The 26,353-nt window shown below is 66.0% G+C and overlaps 2 protein-coding genes across 5 annotated transcripts in view; one reads left to right on the top strand and one right to left on the bottom strand.

The window, feature by feature from the left end:
• The first annotated feature begins 1,017 nt into the window (after positions 1-1,017).
• Positions 1,018-14,336, top strand: MYBBP1A (MYB binding protein 1a). The gene is made up of 26 exons (XM_058705373.1): positions 1,018-1,257; positions 1,419-1,514; positions 2,212-2,295; positions 2,381-2,455; positions 2,557-2,664; positions 3,768-3,943; positions 4,057-4,224; positions 4,338-4,455; positions 5,426-5,721; positions 5,930-6,040; positions 6,507-6,632; positions 6,720-6,887; positions 6,976-7,081; positions 8,399-8,495; positions 8,590-8,741; positions 9,047-9,127; positions 9,214-9,372; positions 9,684-9,866; positions 9,953-10,110; positions 11,004-11,244; positions 11,447-11,572; positions 11,653-11,721; positions 12,233-12,346; positions 12,524-12,625; positions 13,188-13,324; positions 13,523-14,336. The coding sequence occupies exons 1-26, from the start codon at positions 1,051-1,053 to the stop codon at positions 14,076-14,078; spliced, it is 4,014 nt and encodes a 1,337-aa protein (XP_058561356.1). The 5' UTR covers positions 1,018-1,050; the 3' UTR covers positions 14,079-14,336.
• The window catches only part of SPNS2 (SPNS lysolipid transporter 2, sphingosine-1-phosphate), a 29,398-nt gene continuing 17,246 nt past the window's right edge, over positions 14,202-26,353 (bottom strand). For 2 of the 4 annotated variants that reach the window (XR_009255363.1, XR_009255362.1), the window contains 11 exons: positions 23,664-23,800; positions 19,829-19,980; positions 19,600-19,666; positions 18,671-18,813; positions 18,378-18,530; positions 18,069-18,258; positions 17,713-17,778; positions 16,172-16,270; positions 15,939-16,102; positions 15,632-15,792; positions 14,202-15,209 (listed from right to left, as the gene is read on the bottom strand). Coding sequence is in view for 1 of the 4 variants with exons in the window: in XM_058705385.1 (XP_058561368.1) it covers positions 15,636-15,678; positions 15,939-16,102; positions 16,172-16,270; positions 17,713-17,778; positions 18,069-18,258; positions 18,378-18,530; positions 18,671-18,813; positions 19,600-19,666; positions 19,829-19,980; positions 23,664-23,800 (1,214 nt within the window). In the remaining 3 variants the exon portion in view is untranslated. The remainder of the gene's footprint in view (positions 15,210-15,631; positions 15,793-15,938; positions 16,103-16,171; positions 16,271-17,712; positions 17,779-18,068; positions 18,259-18,377; positions 18,531-18,670; positions 18,814-19,599; positions 19,667-19,828; positions 19,981-23,663; positions 23,801-26,353) is intronic. The other 2 variants (XR_009255361.1, XM_058705385.1) reach the window with 2 other exon arrangements.

Here is a 26,353-nt window from a genome sequence, read left to right as displayed (position 1 = left end):
AGGCCCCACGGGCAAGGCTGGCAGAGCCCGGGGTACTGCTGGCCTCTCTGTCCTTCCCTTCAGGCCACCCTCTGCTGATCTGTGTCAACGGGGCTGGAAACAAAATAAAGATCAAGTCTCCTGGATGCCTTGTGCCATTCCTGTTCTTAGTTTCCCATCAGCCTGTGAAGTGTTCGGTGTGGCGGCTTCCCCCTTGGGCAGCACAGCTGACCTGCACCCAGACAGGCAGAGGCTGGGCCCTGCCTTTCAGCTTTCCCCTGCTCTGCTCACCTCGGGCCCCCTGGGGCACCATGTTTTCATCTCATTTTCCAAGACAGGCAGCAGGGGTTGAGAGGAGGAACAGAAGATACCCTAGGGGCCTGGGTCCAAAAGTGGCCGCAACTGGGGTGTGGGATTTGGCTGGGGGACGGAGCGGGGCGGGGCTTGGCCCTGACATTGCCTGCCTCCCACGTCCCCCCAGGGCTGGGGTCCCTCGGGACTATAACCCTCTAGAGACAGCTTCTCCAGGCCAGAAGCTGGGGAGGCCCTCTGTATTCCCGCCCGCCCTTGGAAAAGTTATGTCTGATTTTGTAGAACCCTTGATCAGCAAAGAGAATCCTCCCCCAGCTCAGTGGATGGTACCACCATCTACCCAGCTATTTTAGCCCCAAACCTGGCATCGCTCTCTTCTCTGCTCCCCCACATCCATCCCTCCTTACCAGCTCCAAATTAGCTGGAATCTGACCTCATTTCATACTACACTGCGGTCTGTCTCTAACGGTTCTTCCTGCTTCTCCCTCGGCAATCCGACAATCCATTCCCCACGTAGCCACAGAACAATCTTTTAAAAATGTAAATAGGATCAAGGCTTGCCCTTGCATAAAACCCTCCGACAACTTCCCATCCACGCTCCGATTAAACCCAGTAGCGAAAGTACCCCCCCCGCCCCGCCCCGGGCCGAGCTGGCCCCGCCCCTCCCGACGAGACCCCGCCCCCGCGGCCAGTCCAGTGCGCACGCGCGGCGACCTGACCCGGAAGAGGTCGTCTTCAGAGCCCACGTGTTCGAGGAGCATGGCGGAGATGGAGAGTCAGGACGTCGCCGAGCCCATGGCCCCCGGAGAGGCGAGCGAGAGCGGCGCCCGGCCCGCCGACCGTGAGGGCCTGCTGAAGCACAGCCGCGAGTTCCTGGACTTCTTCTGGGACATCGCGAAGCCTCAGCAGGAGACGCGGCTGGAGGCCACGGAGAAGCTGCTGGAGTACTTGCGCGCGAGGCCCCAGGTACGGTGGCGGGGCCCGGGGCAGGGGGCTGCGTGCCTGCGGCGGAGAAGCGGCGGCGGCGGCGGGAGCTGGGCCCGGGTGCCCCGGTGAGCGTGCCCCGAGGGGCGGGGGTGGGCCCGCGCGGGACGGCTCCACACTGGCGGGTGTGCTTGGGTCCGCAGGGAGCCGAGATGAAGTACGCCCTGAAGCGCCTCATCACCGGGCTCGGGGTCGGGCGAGAGACCGCCCGGCCCTGCTACAGTCTGGCCCTGGCACAGGTGAGGCGGTGGCTCCTGGAAGGGCCCAGCCGTGCTGGTCGGAGGCTGAGGGGTGAGGAGGGCAGTGGTCTGAGCGGACGCTGGGGGCGGGCGCGGGGGGGGGGGGGGGGGGGACCGGGCTGATGTCCTCACGTGGAGGTGCAAAGTGCCTCAGCAAGGCCCGCGTACAGAGAAGCCCGGTCAGGTGGAGGAGGATGGTAAGTGGGTTGGCCAGCCCCCCGGGGTGCGTCTGCTGGGCATAGTCAGCTCTGGGCTGGGTTCTGACCTGGGCAAGGCTCAGGGCTCTTTTCAGCTGCTTGTAGGCCACCCCTTGAGGAACGTGGGCAATGGGCGGGTGGGGGGCAGGTGCGAGGGATAAAGTTCCAGTCCTTTAGGAGGGTCGTGGGGGAGCTCAGAGCAGGCTGTGGAGACAGACTGGGAGTCTCAGGCATTCTAGGCTCCAGAGGAGGTACTTCCTGAACCCGGGGTGGTCATGAGGCAGAGAGGCAAGATTCTGGTTCATCTGAGCAGCGGTGCTCCACACGAGCACTCTTTTGGGGGGTGGTGGTGCGGCAAGCAGTCTCAGAGGCAGCCTTGGGGTGGGGGCAGGGGCCCAGGTCCTCTGGGCCGAAGTTGAAGGGAGTCGGAGAAGGCTGAGGTCTGTTGGGTGGGGCTGGACATCCCCCTGACCCCTGTCGCGACCCCCCTCTCCCGCTAGCTGTTACAGTCTTTTGAAGACATCCCCTTGTGCAGCATTTTGCAGCAGATACAAGAGAAGCACGACCTGCAGAAGGTCAAGAAGGTGAGAGTTAGCGGCTTGAGGGGGATCTCAGCCCCTGGGTGGGGACACTGGGCCCTTCTCACTCGCACCTGAAATTCTTTTCCAGGCAACGATGAGACCTGCTCTGTTCGCAAACCTGTTCGGGGTGCTCGCCCTCTTTCAGTCAGGCAGGCTGGTGAAGGTGGGAGCTTTGGCGGGGGACTGCACTGGCTGGGGAGTGACGGGGGGTTGGGGGGACAGCGGCACGCCCTCCTCATGCCCTGTCCCCTCTGTGGGCGCCAGGACTCAGAGGCGCTGATGAAGTCAGTGAAGCTGCTGCAGACCCTGGCCCAGCACCACAACCACCTGCAGGAGCAGCCCCAGAAGGCCCTGGTGGACATCCTGTCGGAGGTACGGGCTTCACAGCTGCGGGGCCTCGGGTAGCGCTCCCTGGTACGCGAGCACAGAGAGGAAGCATCAGAACGCCCTCGACCAGCATCGGCCTGCAGTCGTGAGAGCATGTAACCTGACGTCGATTGGGATCTGAATTAAAAAGCGAAATGGGAGCGAGCGTAGTTGAGTGACGTGTGTTAGTGAACCTAACGTGTTCAACGTGTTGTTTGAGCACGCCATCAGTGCAGAAGGTTGCAGAGGTATCTTACGTTCTCCATCGAGTTTCCGGAATCCAGCATGTAGGTTATGCTTAATACGCGTCTCCACTTAGGTCAGCCCGTTCTAAGAGCCCAGGGGCTGCCGTGTTGGACGGTGCGGTTCTAGAACAGTCCCTGGCACGTGGCAAGTATATTAAACGTGCTTGCCGTTGTTGTTTTGGATAGAGCTGGCCCCCCCAGGTCTCTGCTGCCCTGCGTGGGGACATGGAGGCGGGCTAGTCCCTGGAACTCTTTGCTCCCGAGGACAAGACAAAGACTGGCATAGCCCTGGCCCCAGAGCTGGGAGGACCAGGCTTCAAATAAATCTCAGCTGTCTACTCAGGGCACCTTGTATAACAAATGAGCTAATTCAGAAAAAAACAAGGAACAATTATGAGGGCCCTCAATTAGCGTCAGCTGAGTAGTTGTTAAAAACCCAGTGTCCTGGGATTGGGGGTTTGAGCTTTTTTTTTAATTTTTTTTTTAACGTTTATTTTTGAGACAGAGGGAGACAGAGCGTGAACAGGGGAGGGGCAGAGAGAGAGGGAGACACAGAATCGGAAGCAGGCTCCAGGCTCTGAGCCGTCAGCCCAGAGCCTGACGCGGGGCTCGAACTCACAGACCGTGAGATCATGACCTGAGCCGAAGTCGGACGTCCAACCGACTGAGCCACCCAGGCGCCCCGGGGGTTTGAGCTTTTAAACACTTGGTACTGGTGCTGATGCCTCGTGGTGGGTTGTGGCTGCGCCACCTCAGACTGGCACTGTGTCGGGGCCTCACGGGAGCCTGGCAGGTGGAAGGGGGAGGGCAAAGGATGCTGGGAGGGAGGGGGCCCCTCCCCCAATCCGCGCCTCCCGTGCCCAGGTCCCAGAGGCCACGCTGCAGGAGATCCTGCCGAAAGTCCTCAGAGCCGACCTGAATTCAGTGCTCGGCTCCCCTGAGCACCTAGAGCTCTTCCTCCTGGCCCGGCAGAAGGTGCCCCACAAGCTGGAGGAGCTGATGGGACCAGTCAGCCTGTTCTCGGATGAGAATGTCCCCAGGTACGGGGGGGGGGGAGCGGGCAGGGCGGGCAGGGCGCTGCCCCTGGCCCCGCACAGGTTGGTGGTGTGGATGGGGTGCTCCTGCCGTCTGAGTCCCCTCACCCCGTCCCCAGACTGGTGAGCGTACTGAAGATGGCCGCCGCCTCCGTGAAGAAGGAGCGGAAGCTGCCGGCTGTTGCTCTGGACCTGCTCCGCCTGGCGCTGCAGGAGGGCAAGTTCCCCCGGTTCTGGAAGGACGTGGTGGAGCAGGGGCTGCTGAAGAAGCAGTCCTGGCCGGCCAGGTGCGCGTGGTGCCCGTCCTTGCCCCCTCCCCTGCTTGTGGGCGGGGCGGGCTCGGGGCCCCACGACCGCCAGGGCGGCTGGACTCTGACAGGCTCCGCCGTGCACCCCGCAGCTACCTGTGTTTCCGCCTGCTGGGCGCAGCCCTGCCCCTGCTGTCCGCAGAGCAGCTGCCCCTGGTGATGCGGGGGGACCTGATCCGGCATTTTGGGGAGCACATGGTCACTGCTAAGGTGGGTGTTCCCCCCCCTCCCCCCCCCCCGCCCCGGCAGCCCAGCACTGTCAGCAGGGGCGGGGCACCGGGGTTCCTGGTGGGGAAGAGGGGCAGGCCACCTCTGGGATCAGCCGGCTTCTGGTTTGCTGCAACATCCAGGGGTCTTCCTGCCTCGGTGGTCTCGCTTGGGAACTGGGGTTCTCTTCCCTCTGGGTGATGGGAGCTACCTGAGTTCCCCCAGGCCTCCCCCTGTGAATGGAGTTCGGGCAGGGTCGGTTGTTCGGGCCTCAGGCCCCTCGGCAGAGGCACGTGCAGCCCTCAGCCCCCCAGGCCTCCCCCACCCCGGCTGGGGAGAGCCCTTGTCCCCCACTGGTGTGCCCCACACTAGGCCCAAGCAGCGGACGGGAGAAGCAGGTGCCGATTAGGAGTTCGGGGTCAAGAGCCAGGGCTTGTCTGCTGGCCAAGAGCAGAGGAGCGGTGTCCCCCTCGGCCGCTGTGAGGACAGTAGGGGGAAAGCCCATGGAGGTTACCGCGCCGGGTGCCCAGGAGGTGCTGCTGTGATGCAGTCCCCCCCTCCGGACAGCCAGCTTCATGCTTCTATGGGGGCGGGCCCAGCTCCAGAGCGGAGGGCGGCCCCTGTCCCAGCACAGACGGTTGTCGTGCATGTGACACGAATGTGTTGTGCACCCACGAGGGAAGTGCTCAGTTTTGAGCCCCACGGTGACAGCTAGGAGCTGGAGAGCTGGGTGTGGACCCAGGTCGGGTTGGTGGCCCAGCCTGGACTCTGCTACACCCTCGGTCCAGCCTGGACAGCAGCCCGTCCTGGTGCAGTGAGAAGGGGGAAGGAGGGGCTTCCTGGGGCCGGGGCCCTCGGATGGGGCCTGGCTGTGTGTGGGGAGGAGGCGTGCCGGGCCTCAGGCGCGCCTGTTGGACGAGAGCTGTGGGACCCTCCTGGCGGGTGACCCCAGTGTTGGGCCTGACTCTTGCAGCTCCCAAACCAGTTCAAGTTTGCTCCGGAGATGAACGAGTACGTGGGTGCCTTCCTGGAAGGCTGCCGTGCTGACCCCGAGCGGCAGTTGGCGGTGGTGGTGGCCTTCACCTCTGTCACCAACCAGGGCCTTCCTGTCCTGCCTACCTTCTGGAGGGCTGTGCGGTTCCTGAGTCCCCCCGCCCTCAAGGGCTACGTGGCCTGGCTACGGACCATGTTTCTCCAGCCCGATCTGGACTCCTTGGTGGACTTTAGCACCAGCAACCAGAAGAAAGCCCAGGATGCTTCGCTGCACGTGTGAGTGGCCCCGCTGAGCCCAGAGCTCGGGCCCAGGGCCCGGGTGGGGGCGGGGAAGAAAGGGCCGCAGCCAAGCCATGGCTCCCAAAGAAGGCCTCTGTTTCCCCTTGTTTTCCCGGGGGGGGATGTTGGTCTGTCTGCGGAGAGGGGCAGAGGAGGACCGTTGTGCTGTCTCTGAGTGGCTCCCTACCTGGCTCTCCCCCACCAGGCCCGAGCGCGCCGTGTCCCGGCTGCGGAAGTGGCTCATCCTGCGCCTGGTCAGCATCGTGGACACCTTGCACGTGGAGAAGGAGGAGGATGTGATTGAGGAGGTGGCCAGGTGTGAGCAGGCTCTGTCCCCAGCTCCCTGGAGGGGGACCAAGAATTGGGTCTTCCCGGAGCCAGAAGCCTCGGGTCAGGTCGTCGGGTGGAGGCAGGCCATTCTCGCCCCTTAGGCAGAGGGGGTTTGGGGAACATCCTTGAGAGGCCCTGTGAGGAGGGGACCCAGGGAGTGTGGAGCTGGGGGGCCACAGGCGTCGGCGATGTCAGGGAAGCCCCCCGCACTGGCCTCGTCTGCCGCCTCACGCAGCCCTCGTTTGCAGAGCCCGTGCTGTGACTTGGTGGGATGTAGCCGCGGGTCCGCCTCCATTCCAAGGGCCAGATCCTGCTTCTGTTCCCAGTTCAGGCCCGGTTGTGTTCAGCGGGAGGTCCAGACTTGGGAGACGTTCTCTCTGCCACCAGGCCCTGGGTGGTGCCCTCGTGGGAGGGGGCCGCTGAGACCTGTGCCCCCCCCCCCGCCCCCACAGGTTTTGCTTCTTCCACTCGTTCTTCGAAGCGAAGAAGCCCACGTCCCAGATCCCAGAGACCGAGCAGCGCTTCTCCTTTCCTCTGGAGAGTCGGACGCGGGAGGTGGTCGGCAGCGCCTTCTTCAGGTGGGCGGCTGTGGAGAGGGCAGGGCGGGCAGGTGGCCCCGAGAGCCCTTGGCCCGGCTGGTGACCCCGGCCCCTGCACTCCCCCAGCCTGCTACAGACCCTCAGCACCCAGTGCAGGCAGGCGCCCGAGCAGACACAGGACAGCCAGCCCTGGACCTACCGCCTGGTCCGGTTTGCAGACTCGCTGCTGAACCACAGCCGGAACGTGGCCGCCCTGACGCCCTTCACGGCGCAGCAGCGCCAGGCCTGGGACCGGTGAGGGGGTGGGGTTTCCCGGGGGGGCCGGTGGGATGCCCTGGGGTCCGGAGGGCAGTGGCCTGAGAGCGTGCCCGGCTCCCCCCAGGATGCTGCAGAGTGTGCGGGAACTGGAGGCCACCTCCTCGGGGGCCAGGGCCAAGGCCGCTGCCTTCCAGCACCTGCTTCTCCTGGTGGGCATCTACCTCTTCAAGGTATGGCACTTGGGGTCTGGGGCACCACAGCTTTCCTCCCGACGGGGCTGGGGGCGGGGGGTGGGGGGTGCTCTGGGTGGACCACAGCCCGAGAACAGTCGCTCCGTCCACCCCATGGCCAGTTGGCCAGTTGTGTCCTGAGCTCTCCGTGCGGCGTCTCTGATCTGTGACCACCCCCCTGCCCCGCCCCGCTGACTGGTGGGGCGAGTAGCGCTCAGGCCACACACACAGCTGTTGGCGGGGGTTCAGATACCAGGTCTGACCGCACGGCCCCCCCCCAGGCCCCCCAGCATTGCCTCACTGAGGAGAGGTGGTGGGCGTGGAGGGGAAAGTGCCTCCTTCCCGGGAGGGCCCGACTCTGGGCAGGCCTGTCCCCAGGGGCGCTGCTGTCCTCTCTGATGCCCGAGGACAAGGTCCCGCCTGTGCTCCTGCAGCCTCTCCCGCGGGAATCCAGGGTGGCTGGTGGGGTTAGCGTGTGTTTCTGTCGCCGCCCAGCCCGCGGTCCCGTCCCATGCCGTGTCGCTGTGTCCCCACGTTGGTTCTCGTACGCCAGACCGAGGTGTCTCTAGATCCAGCGTTGTCTCCCTTTCTGTGCCAGCAACTCGTGACCCTCCTGCTTCCTCTGGTTTCTCAGGAGCTTTTTCTTCCCAGGCCACGGGGTGGGGTCGGGGTTCCTGCCTCTGGCTGCTGGGCGGTGGTTTCTGCTTCCAGGCTGCAGACGCTCTGAGCGTGGCCCGTAGGCGAGTTGTGTGTGTGCGTGGTGGCCACGGTGCCCCTCGAATGCGTGGCAGCAGGGGCCCCCCTCCCCCCGCTGGTTACGGGACACGCTAGACGCCTGCCCAACCCCAGGGCCTCTTAGCTGGACGAGGAGTGAGGTGCATAAAGGGCCGGGTGTTGGGCTCTTGTCTGCCTTTCTGGTACCACAGTCACACTGACCATCTCGGGCCCTCCCAACTCACTGGGCAGTGGCTGCAGTCCGGGCTTAGCCGGGCAAGTGGGGTTCAACTGTATTTGAATTCGCTCAGGTTAATGAATTTGGGTACTTTGTAACAGCGTAGAGGTAGGCGCAGGAGGAAAATCTAGCTTTGGGGATCCAGCTGGGACAGGTTTGTGGCGACCCTGAGCTGGCTGACGTCGCCAGACTCCATGGCTTCATGTGGCTCCCGGGGTCCCGGTGAGGGACTGGCTGAGGCAGGCTGGGGGGGGGGGGGGGGGGGGCCATCCGACACCAACTGCTCCCGCTTGACCAGCCCCTCCCCTGGCTCGACAAGGCCTGGAACGGGCCCGGTTTCTGATTCTGTCCTCGCCCTGCCACAGTCCCCCACAGAGAGCTGTGACCTCCTGGGTGACATCCAGACGTGCATCAAGAAGAGCCTGGGGGAGAAGACCCGCAGGACCCGCTCCAAGGCCACCAGTGGGTCACTGTCCCCGGGGCAGGGGGCGGGGCACGAACCATGAAGGGGCTGGGGTGGCGGGGCTGGCCCAGGCTCAGCCTGTCCCGTCTGCAGACCCCCAGGAGCCGCCGTGGGTGGAGGTGCTGGTGGAGATCCTGCTGGCCCTCCTGGCCCAGCCCAGCCACCTGATGCGCCAGGTGGCCCGCAGTGTGTTCAGCCACATCTGTTCCCACCTGACCCCACGTGCCCTGCAGCTAATCTTGGATGTAAGTTGGGGCCTCTGGGCAAATGGGTCCCGGGATGGGGCCTTGCAAGCACCAGGCTGCGTCACGGCTGCCCTTCCGTCCCGTCGGTGTCACTGTAACGTGTTCAGGCCGCCACTGCACGAGGCCGTTCCCTGGGGTGCACCGAGGGGCCCTGGGTGTGGGTGCTGGGCGTGTGGCCTCCTCTCTCGGGCCCCATTTTCCTTCCTGAAATAGGGACCTTTTGGCCCAGACCGCACAGGGGGTGGTTGGAGGTCTGGGGAGGTTAAAGGCTCTGCGACGGGGCGGCCGTCTGGGAATCCCTGCAGGTGCTGAACCCCGAGAAGAATGCGGACGAGGACAGCGTGGTGGTCACGGACGGCTCGGAGGAGCTGCTGGAGGGCGCAGAGGTGCGTGCTGGCGTGGGGCCGGGTGGGGCGGGCGGATGTGTAGACGCGCGTGGGAGACCGGAGGTACGGCACGGCGGCCCCCGCAGGACAGGAGCTCCGACGGCGAGGGCGACAGGGCCTCGGCCGGCGAAGAGGACAGTGGCGACGACAGTGGCGACGACAGTGAGGAGGAGGACCGCGACGCGGACGTGGACCAGGGCTTCCGGGAGCAGCTGATGGCGGTGCTGCGGGCGGGAAAGGCGCTGGTGAGTTGGGGGGGGGGGGGGGGACGGGAAAGGCGCTGGTGGGGGGGGGGGCCGCATGCGGGTGGGAAAGGCGCTGGTGAGCGGGTGGGGGGGGGAGGGGCGGGGGGGCCGCATGCGGGCGGGAAAGGCGCTGGTGGGCGGGGGGGGGAGGGGCGGGGGGGCCCGCGTGCGGGCGGGAAAGGCGCTGGTGGGCGGGGGGGGGGGGGGGGCCCGCGTGCAGGCGGGAAAGGCGCTGGTGAGTGGTGGGGCGGGGGGGGGGGGGGGGCGCGTCCGTACCCAGAGGCCAGCCGCTCACGGGCGTCGTGCCTCAGGGCGCGGTGGACGGTGAGGACGACGACGACGACGGTGATGAGCTGGGGGACGAGGCCATGATGGCCCTGGACCAGAACCTGGCCAGCCTCTTCGCCGAGCAGAAGCTGCGCATCCAGGCCCGGAAGGACGAGAAGGATAAGCTGCGGAAGGAGAAGGTTCTCCGGCGAGACTTCCAGATCCGGGTGAGCCCCAGAGCCCCCGGCGTCGCGCGGCCCGCCCTCCCCGCGACGTCCCCGCGCCCGCTGAGCCCGCCCCGTCCCGGCCGCAGGTCCTGGACCTGATCGAGGTGCTGGTGACCAAGCAGCCGGAGAGCCCACTGGTGCTGGAGCTGCTCGAGCCCCTGCTGGACGTCATTCGGCGCAGCATGCGCACCAGCAGCACCAAGCAGGAGCAGGATCTGCTGCACAAGACGGCCCGCATCTTCACGTGAGCGCCGGCCCTCCCGCTCGGCTGTCCCGCGTCCCTCCTGGCGCCCGCTCTTTGCCAGAACCGTGGTCCTGGGGACCGCTCCCTGCCCTCGGGGTCCCCACATCGAGGAATCAGACCGATGGTCCAGCAGTGACACCCGGGGCTGTGGCAGGGGGCGGGTGGGAGACCGGAGCACGGGGTGGTGGGGCCCAGGGGCCCCTCTTGAGGTACCAGGGAACCCTTGCTGGGAAAGGGGTCCTCAGGCCTGGAGGCCCCAGGCAGGGCAGGAAAGGTGGTCTCTCGACAGGAGCTGGTCACACACAGGTGGAGGAAGGCCTGGTGGCCCGGAGCCCATCAGCGTTGGGGGTCCACAGAGCTGTTCTCGTCAGCAGAAGCTCCCGGGGGGATAGTTTGCATTTAGGAAGGGACGATGAGTGGGTGGGTCGTCCGGAGCAGGGGGCCCAGCAGGAGAGACGACACGGCGGGGGGGTGCATACCTGCCTTCCGGAGCAGAGACGCGGCCTACAGACGTGAGATGCCGAGCTTAGGTCACAGAGGAATGGGGGAGAGCAGGACAGACAGTGCCCCAGGTGACGCTTCCTGGCTGTCCCTGCCACCTGTCGGGGCAGCGCTAAGCTGGTTGAGTGACCTACTTCTCTTCCCCCAAGGACACCGACCCTCACGTTAGAAAGGGCTCAGGGGCCGCTGTCCCAGGAGGGATGGGGGCAGACGGGAGACGTGGACCGGGTTTCCCGTGGTGCAGCCTTGTCCCTGGGGGCTGGTTTCTCTGGCTCGTGCTCGGCAAGCGCAGGTGGCCCTGGGCCGCCCCCTGCAGCTTTGGTCGCGTCCCTGTTCTCGGCAGGGAGGGTGGCGGAGGTGTGGTGACCGGCTCTCCCCCCACGGCCCCACAGACACCACCTGTGCCGCTCCCGGCACTACTGCCACGACGTGGGACGCCTCGTGGGGACCCTGTACGCCCAGGTGGAGCGGCTGGTGCAGCAGGCCGGCCGCCAGGCCGACACCGCCGTGTCCCTCTACTATTTCAACGCAGCCCTGTACCTGCTCCGCGTCCTGAAAGGCAACGCTGCCGGCAAGCCTGTGTGCAAGGCCCCCAAGAAGGAGAAGGCCGGCTCCCAGCCCAAGGGACCCGAGGTGAGTGGGCCCCGCCCCGGAAGTCGCAGCCCACGGCGCACCCAGGCAGCCGGCCGGGGCCGCCTGCCCGTTTCACAGATGGGGAGTGGAGGCCACGACTCCCGGGGACCCAGCTCTCAGCCTTCCGAAGGCGGTCCGGGCTCTGCCCCGTACCGGGGACCCTCTGCCCCGCGTCACACGGGCTCTCTCTCGGCTGGCCCAGGCTGCCGGCGGCTTGGATTTGAGCCTCGTGACCCCGATCTACTCATCGGCGCTGACCTCCTTCCTGACCAGGCGCAACAGTCCGCTCACCGTCACTATGTTCCTCAGTCTCTTTTCCCGGCACCCGGTGAGTATAGGGGCCGGCCCGCCCCCGGGGCCCCTGCTCAGCCCAGGCCCCACCTCACCGGCCTGTCACTTCCTCCATAGGTGCTGTGTAAGAGCCTGCTGCCCGTCGTGATCCAGCACGTGACGGGCCCAGCGCGGCCCCGCCATCAGGTAGGGACTTCCCAGGTCCCGGCCCCAGGCCTGATTTACCCCCCATGACTCACCATTGGCTGGGTGTTTGTGAGGCCCAGGAAGTGCCCGGGCCAGGGCAGGCCCACCCCTGCCCCTTTGACCTGGTCAGCCCCTGCCCCGCCGTGTGCACGGTGTCACGGGGAAAGGGGAGGCTTTGCTCCCACCACGGCCACATCCGTGGCCTGAACCCTCGGGCTCCTCCACACACACACTCTGACCTTTGCCGCTGAGGCCCCTAGCCGTCCCCGGGCCTGGATGGGTGGGACAGGGGCTTGTGAGCCCGGAGGAAGATGGCCCTGAGCGAGTGAGAGGGCCGGGTGCTGTCCCAGCTGCCCCCTCTGCCACGGGGGCCGCCTCTGCTCCTGGTGGGGGCCGGGCCCAGGTGGCTGCTGAGGCCAGGGCCGCAGGACCGGGCAGGTGGGACCCACAGCAGTGGCTTCTCAAGCTCGGGGCCTGCACGCTGAAGCCCCCGTGACCACACCCCCCCCAGGCCCAGGCCTGCCTGCTGCTCCAGAAGGCCCTGCCCACACGGGAGCTGCGGGTGTGCTTTGATGACCCTGAGTGGGAGCAGCTGGTCAGCCAGATCCTGGCGAAGGTCACGGAGGTGAGGGCCACGGGGTGGGGGTTGCCGCCCATATTCCCGTCCAGGGTAATTTTCTGGGGCCCTGAGCCTCGCGGGGAGGGGTCTGGGCTGCCCTGCCCCCAACCCCGAGACCTCCCCTCCCTCGGGGTCCAGCGGGCAGTCCTGCAGAGCGGCTCAGCTGGCCGCCTCTTCCCCTAGAACCTGCGGACGCTGGGTGAGGCGCAGACCAAGTCAGAGCAGCAGAAGGAACTGGCGTCTCTGGGGCTGCTCAACACCCTCTTCAGGACCATTCACCAGGAGGTGGGGGCGGGGAGCGTGGGCAGGGTCGGGGTGAGCCGAGCTCACGGGAGGACGTGAGGAGGGTCCTGGCCAGCACGTTTCTGGGCCTGGGGAGGGGTGGGCCTGCGAGTGAGGCGCTTACGGGCCGCCAGGAGCTGGGGGTGAGTGGTTCCCCAAGTCCAACCCTGGGGGGGGGGTTGGGGGGGGAGGGTCCAGGAGTCCTTCGTGAGGATGCTGGTCAGAGCCCACAGGCAGGGCAAGCTGGCAGGGCGTCTCGGGGAGCAGACTCCTGGGCCAAGGCTGTGCAGACCACAGGTGCACCCGGGGGGCAGTGGGTTACAAAATTAACCCATTTGCTGCGTGGCAGGGAGGGCACAGGGGGGCTCTGGGCGGAGAGAGGCCTGAGGGGGGTTGAGGAGGGGTGGGGCCTTCTGGCTGCAGGAGGGGGCTCTCCTTCCCTCCCAGGTGACGGAGGCCCGATGCACAGGCGGGGGGGGGGGGGGGGGCAGGACTGGGGACCCAGAGCCAGGCAGAGGCCCTGCCTCCCGTCACCTTTGCGGCCACCCTTTTCCCTGCCCCGCAGAAGCTGACCGTGGACTTGGCCGGCGTCCTGGGCGCGCTGCAGAGCAAGCAGCAGACTCTGCAGCAGGGGGCGTGTGCGGCCGGGTCCAGCCGCCTCTACGACCTCTACTGGCAGGCCATGAAGGCGCTGGGAGTCCAGTACGTGCCGGGAGCGGGGGGGTCCCTCCTGGGGCGCGTGCCTCAGGGTGGTCCTGGCAGGCCACGAGGGCCCTCACAGTCCAGTGGGGGCCCGCGGGACCCTCGTAGTGTGCGCCATCCCGGGGGGAGCTTTGGGGCAGCTTTTGTCCCTCTGTTCCACAGGGGTGGGGTCCCTTCTCTCATTTTGCTCCCTTGCAGGCGCCCCAAGTCAGGGAAGAAGGAGGCCAAGGAAGTCCCCAGCGTCACGCAGAACCCCGTCAGCACGAAGAGGAAGAAAAAAGGATTCTTGCCAGAAACAAAGAAGCGCAAGAAGCCTAAGTCAGAGGGTCCCGCGCAAGAGGAGGGTGCCAGGCCTGCAGCCGCTGGCGAGCAGCAGCCCCCCAGCACAGGCAAGAAGAGGAGGAACAGGAGGAAGGCCACGGTGCCCGCCCAGGCAAAGCAGAGGCCGGCCCCGGCCCCCACCGCCGCCGCCGCCGCCCTCACAGGCCCCGGCACCCCCGCCAAGACCCCAAAGCTGAAGAAAAAGCGGAAGCTGTCCCAGGTGAACGGGGCCGCTCCCGTGTCCCCCGCGGAGCCTGCTGGCAAGAAGCAGCCTCAGAAGGATCTGCCCGAAAAGGGGGTCTCCGGCAAGTCCCCACAGTCCGCGCTGCCGCGGAAAAAGGCCAGGTTGTCTTTGGCCAGCAGGAGCCCCAGCCTCCTCCAGAGCGGGGCCAAGAGGAAGAAAGCGCAGCTCAGGAAGGCCCGAAAGCCCTGAGCGCGGGCCCCGCCCCAGAGACCCCAGTGTTTTCACCCGTGATCTTCACAGACGAGCCGGAGGGAGCGCGTGGGGCCCCGTGTCCCCCGCCCCCGGGCTGCTCTGCTGGGGGAGCCGGCGGGCCATGATTTAAATAGGTTTATTCCTTCATTTACAAGAGGAATATATTTGGCTTTTCTCTTAAGACTCTGAGATTCACAATCAGCAGCTCTAAAAAATAAAGGAGGAGTTTGGCTTCCGGAAGGAAGAGGAGGCGAACTTGGACCTGGTTCTTGTACAACAAGAAAACATCGCTGGGGCCCCGGTTGAGGCTGGGGTGGGAGGCGGCCAGGCTGGTCTTTGGGGGGGTCCCACCCCCTCGCAGGTACCCCAGAGCTGGGTGAGGAGCAGGTGCCTGCCAGCTTGCACACACTGAAGCCACGCCGGTGGGAACTACGGGGCAAAGCGTCGCCTAGGCTGGCTCTTGGGGTCTCCTACCCGCCACCTTGATTCCAGCCAGTGTGCGGGGAGCGTGTGTGGAGCGGGGGCAGGGGCGTGCAAGTGCACGTGGCGGGGGGGGGGGGGGGAGCGCGGTGGGAGTGGAGGTGCCCTGGGCACCGTGGGCACAGGGTGTGCGGTCGGGTCTCCGCCTGGGTGGCCCTCACCTAGGAGACTGCCAGGCCGAGCACCAGCCCCGGCAGCAGGGACCGGTGCCCTCCGGAGGGTCGTGCCCAGTGCCCAGCAGCACCCTGAGGTCAGAGCCTGAAGCTCCGCCCCGAGGCCTGGGCCGCCCCTTCTCTGTGCAGTCCAGGGTCTCCAAAGCTGCCACGTGGGAAAGTCCAGCCGCCCAGGACCATGTAAGGTGGTGACGCCCCAGGCTCTCCCCACAGACGCACTGGGGGCTGCGTCCTCCCTGGGCCCCAGCGGCTGGGAGTCTGTCCGTCCGTGCGGCTCCCCCACACGCAGCCTTCCACGTCAGTTGAGGACGCGGCCTCTTGGTGCCACGGCCACTCGGCAGGCCCGCACCAGAGAGGGTGGGTGCCCAGCCTCGGGTCACATAGAAAGCTTCGCGTCAGCCCGGCAGGGCCGGGATGCCCTGGGACGCCTCCCGGGTAGGGCGACGGCACGGTCTCTTCGCCATCCTGGGGGCACCTAGAGAGAGAAGCCGGGTCACGGGCGGGGCTCCCTGCCGTTTGAAGAAAGAGGCCTTTCTCAGGGCTCTGGGGGCAGCAGGGGACATGGGGGTGGTGACCCTGGATCCTGCACTGCTGGGAAGCATGGCCCCTGGAGACCAAGCCCAGGGTGAGGTCAAATTCGGAGTCACCTGGCGCTGGGAGGGTAGAGCAGGGGCTTTCTGCCAGTCCTGGCCTGGACCCCCGCCCCCCGAACCCACCGGTCAATTCAGGCAACAGTTCTAGAGAAGCAGGCCAAGCCCAGGGTCAGTGGAACGTGCCCAGGGGAGGAGGTGCCTTTGGAGAAGCTGTTCCTGCTTCCGGAACATTCCCCAGGGCCCTGCAAGGTGCTCCCTGACCCCGCCCCACCCCCCAGGGGCCCCTCCACCCGGCTGCACTCACGGCCTCAGACTTTGACGGGTGCGGGTGGCATCGCCAGCTGGTTCACCCTGGGGGAGAGACGGGCGGGGGTCAAGGTGGCGGATCAGCTGCGGCCGGGCCCGGGCACTGCTCTGGCGCATCGCATCTCGGGGGCCGGCTGGCCGGACGTGCCGGGCAGGGACCTCGTCAGCCCCAGGGGAAGGTGGGAGAGCCCAGGGGTGGGGAGAGAGGAGGCAGGAGTGAAGAGGAAAAGAGAGAGAAGTCAGAAAACTGGAGGCGGAACTGCGGGCACCCCCACTCCCCCCGGCAGCCCACCCGGCCCACTCACTGCTGCTCGGCCTTGGCGCGGTCGCCCAGGAAGAAGAGGGCCGTGGCCAGGAAGAACATGCCGCCCAGGACCACCACGAAGGGGCAGAGCATGAGGGCGTAGCCCAGGCTCAGGAACTCCCAGAGCGGGGAGTCCTTGGTGCTCTGGCGGATCAGGTCGGAGATCTGTGAGGGCGGGGGCGCGTCAGGGGGCGCCTCCCGAAGCCGCCCCCACCCGGCCTCGCCCCTACTCACAAAGCCGATGAGGTAGGGGCTCCCGGCGTCCCCCAGCAGGTGCGACGTGAAGCTCTGCAGGGCCACGGCCGTGGCCCGTCTCGTGGGGATGACCACGTACTGTGCGAGAGGCGGCAGGTCAGAGGCCACGTCCCCGGGGCCACCGCATCCCCCTGCCCCCGCCCCACGCCGGAGGACAGGCTGCTCGCTCGAGGTTCTGCACGGGGCTTGTGCTGGGTGCCGTGTGGTCCTGGGAAACTGAGGCCCACGGGCCGCGGCAGCGCCGGGACCAGAACCCTGGCCTGGGCTTCACGTGCCCGTGAGCTGAAGGCCACACGGGTTTCTCCCCAGGAAGACCCAGCAAGGCCCAGGCTGGCAGGGGAGGGGGTGAAGCTGGTCTGCCTGGACCGGCCTCCACTCCCACCCACTGGTGCCCCCAGCTCCCCAGGCCAGAGCCCAGCTCCAAGTATGCAGAGCCCCCCCTGTCCCCGCAGCGGCCACGCCCTCGGGGACCCTTGTAACAGGGCTGGGGGAAGGGCAGCTGCATCCGATGGGATCGCGTGGCCCCGTTTCCAGCACTGATTAGTCATGTGGCTGTGACACTTAATAAAATGGGACGTGATTTCCCTGGGACCCAAACCCTGCCTGCAGCTGGGGCCGCCCCTGGGGGGCGGAGGCAAGCACAGGGGTCCTGCCCAGCACCAACAGCTTCACCTCCCCCCTGCCACCTGCCTGGCTCCACGCTGGGCCACGGGGCTGCGTCAGACCCCCCCCCCCCAGCCCCGTGTCCCCCGGCCCACCGATGGAGGTGGAACAGGGCAGGCTTCCTGGAGACCTGGCAGGGCCCCCCCGCGGCAGGCAGACTCTGATCTCTCCGGCTGTCCCGTATCGTGGCCCCAACCCCCACGTGACCCCCAGGAGGTCTGCCCTGGCGGCTCCTGGACTCTCCCCACTGTAGACCCCCCGTGCCCTTCTCCCACCCCTCCAGGCCCTGGCCGGGAGGATCCCTGGGAACAGGAGCAGCGGTCACCCTACCCCCAAACCGCCACCCCTCGGAGACAGCAAGTTAGCAGGGCCGCACCCCCTCCCGGTTTCTCCAGGGACACAGCCCCCGCCACTGCTCAGACGGCCCTTTGTGCCCGGCTGGCTGGTCTGGAACCCATTGTTGGCCCTGTGAAGACGGCCTCTGTCCACCCGGCCCAGCCGCCGGCCCTCGGGCAGGCGCGCCTGGGACCCGAGCCGGGCTGGGAGGGCAGGGCCTGTGGAGCTCAGGCCGGGGGAGGGGGCTAGCCTGGCACTGCCGGCCTCCCGGCCACGCCGAGCCTGCACACGTCCCCCTCCCCGCCAGTCCCACGCCCGTCCCTCCCGCTGGCCCAGCCCCCGGGTTTCAGCCCCGAAGAAGCCCGATCCCTTCCCTGCCTCCAGGCCCACCTTCCCCGCCGGCCTGGCTTCCTGCCCACCCCCCACCAGCCCCTCTGGCCTCCCGTCCCTTCACCGCCCTCTCCAGCTGCCCCCGGAGACAAGAGGCCCAGGTTGTCACGAGGGAACTCTGTCTGCCTCACCATGAGGATGTCCGCGGTGATGGCCCAGTTAGAGAACAGCAGTGTCTCCCCAACAAAGATGCAGACCTGCCCAGGAGAGACCAGGCAGCCGTCAGGGCCCCCCCACCCCCAGCAGCCTCAAGCTGCTCCCTGCACCCTGACTGCCAGCGGGGAGCCCCCCCCCCCCCCCCCGCATCTCTCAGCAGGAGAAATTCCTCAGGCTCAGAGCAGTTGACAGGGTCCAGGAGGACCCCAAGGCGTGCCGGTGGCCTGGACAGGCCCCGGAGGGAGCAGGGCAGGCAGCGGACTTGAGCCCCTCCGCCCCGAGGGGAGGGGGCCCGCTCGCCCCACCACCCGCGCACCCCCGTCACACTCACGTAGGCACCCACGATGCTGCTCTTGGCAGCCACGAAGATGAGGCAGACAAAGATGGCCGAACCCAGCATGCCCACGGCACACACCAGGGGGTCGGCCCGCTGGGTCCGCAGGCGGCACCATCGCGTGGCTCCCGCCCCCGTGACGACACCCAGGAAGCCAGTGAAGCAGGTGATGGCCCCGAAGATGAGGCTGTGGGGACAGAGGCCAGGAGCCGTGGGGTCGGCCGGGGGCGAGGCTGGGGGGGCGGGGGGGGGGGGCGGAGGGGGCGGCGCTGGGCACGGCTACCCCCCGCCCCCGCCCGGCCCTACCTGTCCTTGGCCCCGCACGGCGGGCTGCTGCACGCGTCTGCTGTCTTCTGCACCACCTGAGCTCGGTGCAAGTACAGCGGGATCCACATGCCCAGGGCCCCTGTGGCGAAGGACACGGCCGACGTGGCCAGGGAGGAGAAGACGTAGCTGCGGCTGGGGAGAGGCCAGGACGTCACGCCGGGCCGGGCCGGGCCGGGCCGGGCCGGGCCGGGCCGGGCCGGGCCGGGCCGAGCCGAGCCGAGCCGAGCCGAGCCGGGCTCCCCCCCCCCCCCCCCACCGCCGGCAGCGCTCACTTGCGGATCAGGGCCTTCATGTCTCGGAGCCACGAGGTCCGCACCTTGAGCTGCCCCCCGAGCTGGTCAGCGTGGCCTCTCTTGGTGGCCGGGACCAGGATCAGGATGAGTGTTCCTGTGATCATGCCCACGATGGGGGACACCTGATAGGGCAGGAGTAGGTCGGGCAGGTGGGGCCCCAGGGCCCAGGGGGCTGGCGCTGTTTCGCCAGGAGCCAGCCCCCAGGAGGGCCGGGGTGGGAGGGGGCGGAAGGAGAGCGAACTGACCACCGGGCAGACGAACGCGTGGAAAGACAGCCTGACAGACTCCGGAATCGAGGCTGGGGCCTGGGGGCCGGGGCTCTGGCTGCCATGAAGCCCCAGCTAAGGGATCGGGTGGGGGAACAGAGCCGCCACGGCCCCGGGCCCTTCCGGGTGGAGGAGGCCACCCTGGCGGGCCCGCATTCCAAGATACCAGCCCCTCCGGCAGCTGGAGCCCAGGGAGGCCCGTCCCCCACCCCCGCGAGCCCAGGGCGGAGGGAGTTCCTCTCCATGCGCCCCGTCACGAAATTCCACGGAGGCTGCTTCCTTCCTGCTTTTGAGGAAAAAACACTTTGTCTTAAGCTTCCGTTGCTCTGCGAGACTGGGGATCTCTGTTTCCTCCGATTGCACTGTCCTGGGGCCTCGGCAGACTCGCCTGAGTCCTCCCTCGGGACAGGAAGGGGCTCCAGACCCCCCGGGGGGGGGGCCCCACACAGAGGTCTCCTCTCAGCCCTGCCCTCACACAGCGCCAGGCTCGAGCAGGATGCGCCTTCGCGGACCTGGAACTTCCTGACACGTGGGAGAGTCCCTTGTGCCGTCCCGGGGCCCTGAGGCCGCAGGACCACTGGGTCTGGCCCCCCAGCTCCCCGTGCGCACGCATCCACGGACCCCAGGCTGGGGTGTCCTTACCCGCAAGGCCCAGCGCCAGTCTCCAGCCGCCTGCTTCACGCTGGAGCCCGTGATGTAGCCCAGGCCGCTGCAGACGAGACAGCGGGGGGGGGGACGGTGTGCTCACCAGCCCGGGGGCGGCCGGCCGCCCACCCCACCCCACCCCACCTGCTGGCCGCCACCGCGCGTCCGGGTCGCAGAGCGCCAACTTCGGGGACGGGGGTCCCGGGACGCGCGCAGGGACCCTCACCTGCCCAGCGGGATGGCAAAGTAGAAGACGGACAGCATGAGCGTGCGCGTGTTCTTGGTGAAGAGGTCGCCGATGATGGTGGGCGCGATGGTGGAGTAGCTGGCCTCGCCGATGCCCACCAGCCCCCGCGACAGGACCAGCAGCCAGAAGTGCTGCAGGAGGCACACGGGATGGAGGCCGCTGGCTCCTCGGCCCGACCCTCCCGGGTCCCCACGCCGGCCCGGGAGCCGGCCCACGGGATGGAGCCCGACGCCGTCTCAGCAGCGAGGACACCCAGGCCCCTGGGCCCCTCCACACAAGCCCGGCACGGGGTTGGCGCTGGTCTTCTGCAGGTGGACGGCTGTAAGTGCGGCCTCCGGGGGCTCCGGCCCCACCTGGGGAGCTTCAGGTCACCCCACTCACGTCCCACCCCGGGCAGGGCAGCTGGGCTGGCCCTGGCAGCACTGAGGACCCTGCGTGCACGAGGAGTGGGCAGTGCCCGCCCCCCGCCACACATCAAAGCGGGAAGCCCAGTTGAGCCAGGAAGGGTGGGGCCGTGCCAGCTGCCAGGGTCCTCCCCCTTTGAGGTGGACCCGGGCCCTCCGGCCTCCCAGCTGCCCAGGGCCTGAGAACCCAGCCTGGCCATCTTTCCCCGGCCCCACCCTGACCACCCATCCGGCCGGCCAACGCCGCCCACAGGCTACCCGGCTCAGTCTCCCGCTTCCCTCCCTCCATCTGCCCGTCTCCGTCCGGGCCGGCCCTCTGCATCGTCGACTGCCCGTCCAGCCCCGTGCCTCTCCTCCGCCTCTGTGTCCCCCCGCCTCTGTGTCCCCCCGCCTGCTCGCCTCGGTCCCTCTCTCTGGGGGTCACCTGCCCGCGTTGCTGTTGGGTCGTCCTGTATCGGTTTCCATTAGCCTTTTACACATCACGTGTACCGATCCTTTGTTTAATGTGATGCCTCCAGCCTGGCGATTCCCCGCCCCCCCCCAACCCCCCATGGCCTCTGGACTGCACATCTCGCTCAGGCCCCATCCCCAAATGACAAAAATACCCCCTAACACACTGTTTGCGAGACTCTGGAGGCGAGATTTCCTCCTTGGCAGGAGAGCAGGTGGATAGGACGTCCTGTGGGTCCCCGGGCCTCCCCAGGAACCCCCTCCTTGTGCGTGTGTCATGCTTCCTCCCTCCCTGTTCCCGCACACGCACGTGCCCCCGCACGCTTTCCAAACAGGGACGTAAAGGGGACGGTTCCGTGCCTCCTGCCCCGCACCTCGCCTCTGCCCTCAGTCACGCGTTGTGGAAGCGGGCCCATCGACGCCGGCTAATAAAGACCCGTTCACGCTTCTCCTGCCACGAAGACACCCCGTCTTTCCGGGCGTGCACCACACGGTCCCCTGTCCTCCGAGACTGTCACAAACGCCTGTGTGCGCGTGTGCCGCTCCGCGTGCACGAGCCGGGGTTTCTCTCCCGGGTACACACCTCGAAGTCAGAGGCCGGGCCGCGCGCCCGTGGCACTCGGCAGGATCCTGCCGCTCTGCTCTCCGCAGAGGCCCCGCCAGTTTGCACCGCGAGCAGCAGCTTCAGTAACACTTGGTGTCCTCACCTCCCTAATTATTGCCCATCTGATGGGTGTGAAGTGTTATCTCGTTGTCGTTTCAATTTGCATTTCCCTGCTGACTTGGGACCAACACCGGGCACCGGCTCCTCCTGGGACGGCCGGCCGGTCCTCGTCCTCCGCCCACTTTCCTGCGGGCTTGTCTGGCTTTTTCTTGCCGATTTCTAGCTCCCGCTTTTTAGACTTTGCTTTTTCCCTTATTTTCGCCTGCCTGGAACTTATTTTGAAGCAGGGTTTAGCTTTCATCCAGGTGCACGGTCAATCCTCCACAAGCCCCCCGAGGCACACCTGTCACCCCCACGGAAGGGACCGTTTCACCGTCGGCCTGCTGCTCTGGTTAAGCGGCCACCCCGTGATGACCAACGGGGCAGGCCACCTCCACGGCCACTTTTCACAATGTCCCTCGCTGTTCCTGGACGTTTTCTCTGCCAAATGCACTTCAGGATCCCACTGCCGAGGCTCCTGAAGCCCCGCCCCGCGGGGCCCGGACCGTGGCGGCCGTGAGTCTACAGACTAAGTGGGGCGACCCGTCTCTCCGCCTCCGCCGGCCCGCCCTCCCTCCCACACCCCGGCACCGGCGTCGTGGTCCCCAGAAGCTTCTGGTCCAGGCCCCCCCCGTTTTCGACCGTGGCTGTCAGACTCTACTGACACTCTGGCCTGACCCTCCTCCGTGAAGCCACGTTGTACCCGCACACCTGCCTGTTCCTTCCGCCCCTGCCTCCGGCCTCTTCTGGGCCAGCGTCAACCTCCGGAGGAAGCCCAGACCCTGAAGTGCCCCACCACCCGGCCCCCGCCTTCCTTTCCAGCCAAAACGCTCTCCTCCGTCGTGGACCCACCGACACGCCCACCGTTAGTGCCTCTGTGGGCTTGCTCCCACCGCCATCCCGTCCACCAAAGGCCTCATCACCCTATTCCACCTGCCGCCTCCTCCAGGAAGTTCTCCCTGACCCCATGGATTTCAAGAGACTGCTCTCTCTCTTCACTCAGGGCTCTCGGCACTTGGCACATCTCAAAGGCTGTGAACGTGGGGCGCCTGTCCCATCTTCCCACACCCAGCCCGGGAGCCCCCAAGGACGGGGAGAGGGTCTGCTCCTTTATGCCGGAGGCCAAAAGCTCCTTGAAGAAGACAGATCTTGGTCTCTTCTCCTTCTCCCTCTATTTCCCTCTACGGTAGCCACCATGTGATTGTCCTTCCTCCGCTCGAACCCTCCTGCCGAAGGGAGACTCACTACCTATCAAAGCAACATATCTCCCTTGTGGATCGGAAGAACAGAAGTGACGGTTGGTTGAATGCCGCCACGGTCTGCCGTCTGGGCACTCATCGGCTCGGCGATTTCCCACAATAAACCTTCCGGCGGGGAAACACTAGTCCCATTTTACAGATGAAGGAACCGAGGCTCAGGGCGATCTCTCCAGATCACAAGGCTGAACAGACAACAGAGTTGGGACATTTGCACCCGGACTGTGGGAGCTGAGTAAGAAACACCTTCCTCGTGTTGAAATGATGCTTGCCGCCCTAGGACTCTGACCCAAGGAGTCAGCTGGTTGTTGGGCAAAGAGCACACCGAGCGGGGCGCCCGGCCGGCTCAGTCAGTACACGTGTGACTCTTGACCTTGGGGACACAGGTTCAAGCCCCATTTTGGGCGTAGAGTTTACTTAAAAAAATAAAGTAAAAGGGCGCTGGGTGGCTCACGGTCAGCTGAGTGCCCGACTCCTGACCTTGCCTCAGGTCATGATCCCAGGGTCACGGAATCAAGCCCCACATCGGGCTCTGCGCTGAGCTCGGAGCCTGCTTGGGATTCTCTCTCTCTCTGCCCCTCTTTCTCTCTTTGCCCCTCCCCCATTCACACTCAAGCTGTCTTAAAAAAAAAACGAAAAGGAGGAAACCGTGCGAGGCACAGAGAGGGCCCGTGACTCACCTGGGGTCACACGGCAAGGTGCTGGCAGAGCTGGGACTAGAATAAAGGGCCCTGCCTCCTGGACCAGACTGGTTCTGCCCTTCCTTGCATCGTCCCCAAGTCAAGGCAGGTCAGAAAGAGGGTGCCACGCGGGGCTCAGCTAGGCTCGCAGCGGGGAGGCCCTTTCCGTAGCCAGGCCAGCTTACAAAAGCAGCCACGACGCTCCCCCCCCCCCACCCCTGCTCTGGGAAGACAGCGCCTGAGGCTCCAGCAGAGAGGCGGAGCGAAGCCGGGCGGGGGGGGGGGGGGGGGGGCGGGGGGGGGGCAGAGGAGCCGACGCACCTGCCGTGGGATGAAGGAGCTGGAGAAGGTGACCGCCGACCAGAAGAAGACACCGCAGCTGAGGATCACTTTCCTGTTGAAGCGGTCACCCAGGTAGCCGAAGATGGGGGCGGCCACCATGAAACTGCAGATGAACACTGCGGGGAGAGGAGGCCGTGACACGGGGCCAGGCCCCCACCGCCCGCCAGAGGCGACCCCACGACCCACCCGCCTCCCCGCGGGCCCAGTTTGTCCAGCGGGTGACCCTCAGGGGACTTGAGCGACAGAGGATTCACTGAGCGGTTGACGTGGCAGGAGCCACGTCAGGAGCTCACCACCTGGGGCCTTGTGGGTCCGTGCAAGGCCACCTCCTCGCAAAAGAGGGGAGGCAAGACTCGCCCGAGGCCCCACCGGCGGCAAAAGCCCCGCAGGGACCTGATCCCCTGTGTGTCCGGCCCCGGAGCCAGTGTCCTCATACCTCGTCACGCTGCCGTCCTTCTTATACTTGGGAGAGAGGTTCAGAGAGGGGAAGGGACCCACCCAAGGTCACACAGCAAACCGGGACGGAACTGGGCCTGGAACCCCAGTCTTCCACCTGCCAGGTCATGCAGTCACACTCACTCCTCACTCCCCACAGGCTGGAGAGGCTTCCCTGGCGTCTGGAAACACTGTCGTTCATTCGCTCACTCTTTCACTCATTCAACGAAACAGGCAAAAATTCCTGCCTTCCTGGGCAGGAGAAAGAAACCACAAAATGAAAAATAGAGTACATGAGGCGGTGGCAAATGCTAAGGAGGGGGAAAGGGCAGAGACGGGAGACAGGAAACGTGTGCGTGTGCGACACAAGAGAAAAAAGGGCCAGAGAGGTGACATTTCAGTGAAGACCTGGAGGAGGGAAGGAAAACAATCATGCAAATACTGGGGCCAGTGCAAAGGCCCTGAGGCAGGAGTATGCTTAGCACATGCGAAGAATAGCATAGAGGCCAGAATGGCTGGAGCAGAAGGAAGGAGGGAGGAAGGCCAGATGAGCCAGGGCCTGTGGCCCACCGTGGGGACTGTGGCTTCCACGGCTGAGAAAGGGCACAGAGCAGGGAGGGATCTGACCTGGTTTTGTTCTAGAACGAGACAGAAGACTCCATGGGGAGTGATGGGAGGGGCCTTGGGGCCCCAGGTGGGACCTAGAGGCCCAGCAAGGCAGGGCAGGCCCTAGGGGTCAGGGAGCAAGGAGCTCCCCCAGGCCTCCCCCTGCAAGGCGGTCCCACAGCTGACGGACAGATGGCCAGACAAAGGCCGAGGGTGGGCAGACGAGGTGGCCAGTTGGCCGGGCTCTGACCGCCAGGCTGAGTGTGCACGCGGGCTGGGCTTCTCCCTCAGACAGAGGCGGGGAGGGGAGGGGAGGAAGGATGGACTCGGTGAAGGAGGGGAGAGGGCCGGGCCGGAGGAGAGTGACTGTCTCCCTCTTGTCCTAGTGAGCAGGACGGGGTGTGGCCGCAGGGGAAACTGGGGCCGCGGGCAGCATCAGCACAGAGGGGCGCGACCCGGGCCCAAAGTGAGCTCTGATCCTTCCCAGCTGGGTGACGTTGAGCAAGTCACCACCTCTCTGTTCTCAGTTCACTGGTGTCCTGATAAACGTCCAACGACGGACTCCAATAAAGGGGGGATGGGGGCGGGGGGAGGGATGTGGTGTTTGCCAACTGTTGCCAACTGTCGAGGGGTGAACACGCCCGCCGTGGCTGGCCGTGGCTGCCCGTGGCTGTGGCGTGATGTCACCGACCAGCGTCACAGGAGGTGGGTCTCGGGAGTGCCGCGAAGGCAGATCGATTGCGTAAATAACCTCAGGGACACAGATACTGGTAGAATGCAGGGACGTGACTAGGGAAGGATGCGTTCTGAGTATTTACTACCTTTGTGTTTCACACAAGATGTTTAACCACAAGTGTACATAATTCAGTTGTCGCTAAGGGTCGAGTTCAGCTACCGGCTCGCACGACACCTGAGAATTAACACACGCCCGCCAGCTTCCTCATCCGCCAAACGAAGATAAAAATAGCAAGGCCCCGGGTGCCGAGCGCAGCGTGAGATAAAGCTCAAGGTGCTCTGCCCCGCCGCCCCGCCCGGAGCACGGCCTCGGTCAACACCGGGTCCTTGTTTAGATTCATCCACACAGAAATTACTTCCTCATATCTAGAAAAAGAACTTGTCCTGCTGGGCCTGCCTCACAGGACCTGCCTGAGATCAGACCAGGATGCGGGCAGAAAAGCAACGTTGATCCTTCAGGACTCACGCACATTAGGGGGAGGAGGGAGGACTGTGCCCTCTGTGCCTGTCTGCGCCAAGCGGGGAGAGGGCACAAAGAACCAGAGGAAGAGTGGCCCCTGTCCGGCCGGGGGGCAGAGCCTATCCGTGGGCTGCCCAGCTCGAAGGGGCTAGGATGCCAGGAAAGCCACCAAGAGGGCCAACTCCTGCCAGGACGGTGAAGAGAGGCCTCACAGAGGCGGCGATGTCAGAGCTGGGCATTGAAGGGTGCACGGGAGTTTGCCAGCGATGATGATGCTTAAAACCGAGAATACATACTAAAATATAAATCACAAATCTTATAAGCAATACCGTGCAACGGTTAGGGAGGCACGATGCTCACGGCTAACGAGAACCTTGGTTGTCGCTCACGGAACACTTGTAGACAGGCCCGAGCGCGCCCTGGACGTAAGCAC

This window comes from Neofelis nebulosa, chromosome 16, assembly GCF_028018385.1.
Source record: "Neofelis nebulosa isolate mNeoNeb1 chromosome 16, mNeoNeb1.pri, whole genome shotgun sequence".
In the NCBI taxonomy this organism is placed as follows: Eukaryota; Metazoa; Chordata; class Mammalia; order Carnivora; family Felidae; genus Neofelis; species Neofelis nebulosa.
This window is presented reverse-complemented; position numbering and strand designations above follow the sequence as displayed.

Coding starts and splice junctions, on each gene's coding strand:
- MYBBP1A (XM_058705373.1), top strand. CDS start 1,051: ATGGCGGAGATGGAGAGTCAGGACGTCGCCGAGCCCATGGCCCCCGGA. Junction 7,082..8,398: donor TGGGCATCTACCTCTTCAAG/GTATGGCACTTG, acceptor GCCCTGCCACAG/TCCCCCACAGAGAGCTGTGA. Junction 11,245..11,446: donor CCCAGCCCAAGGGACCCGAG/GTGAGTGGGCCC, acceptor CGGCTGGCCCAG/GCTGCCGGCGGCTTGGATTT.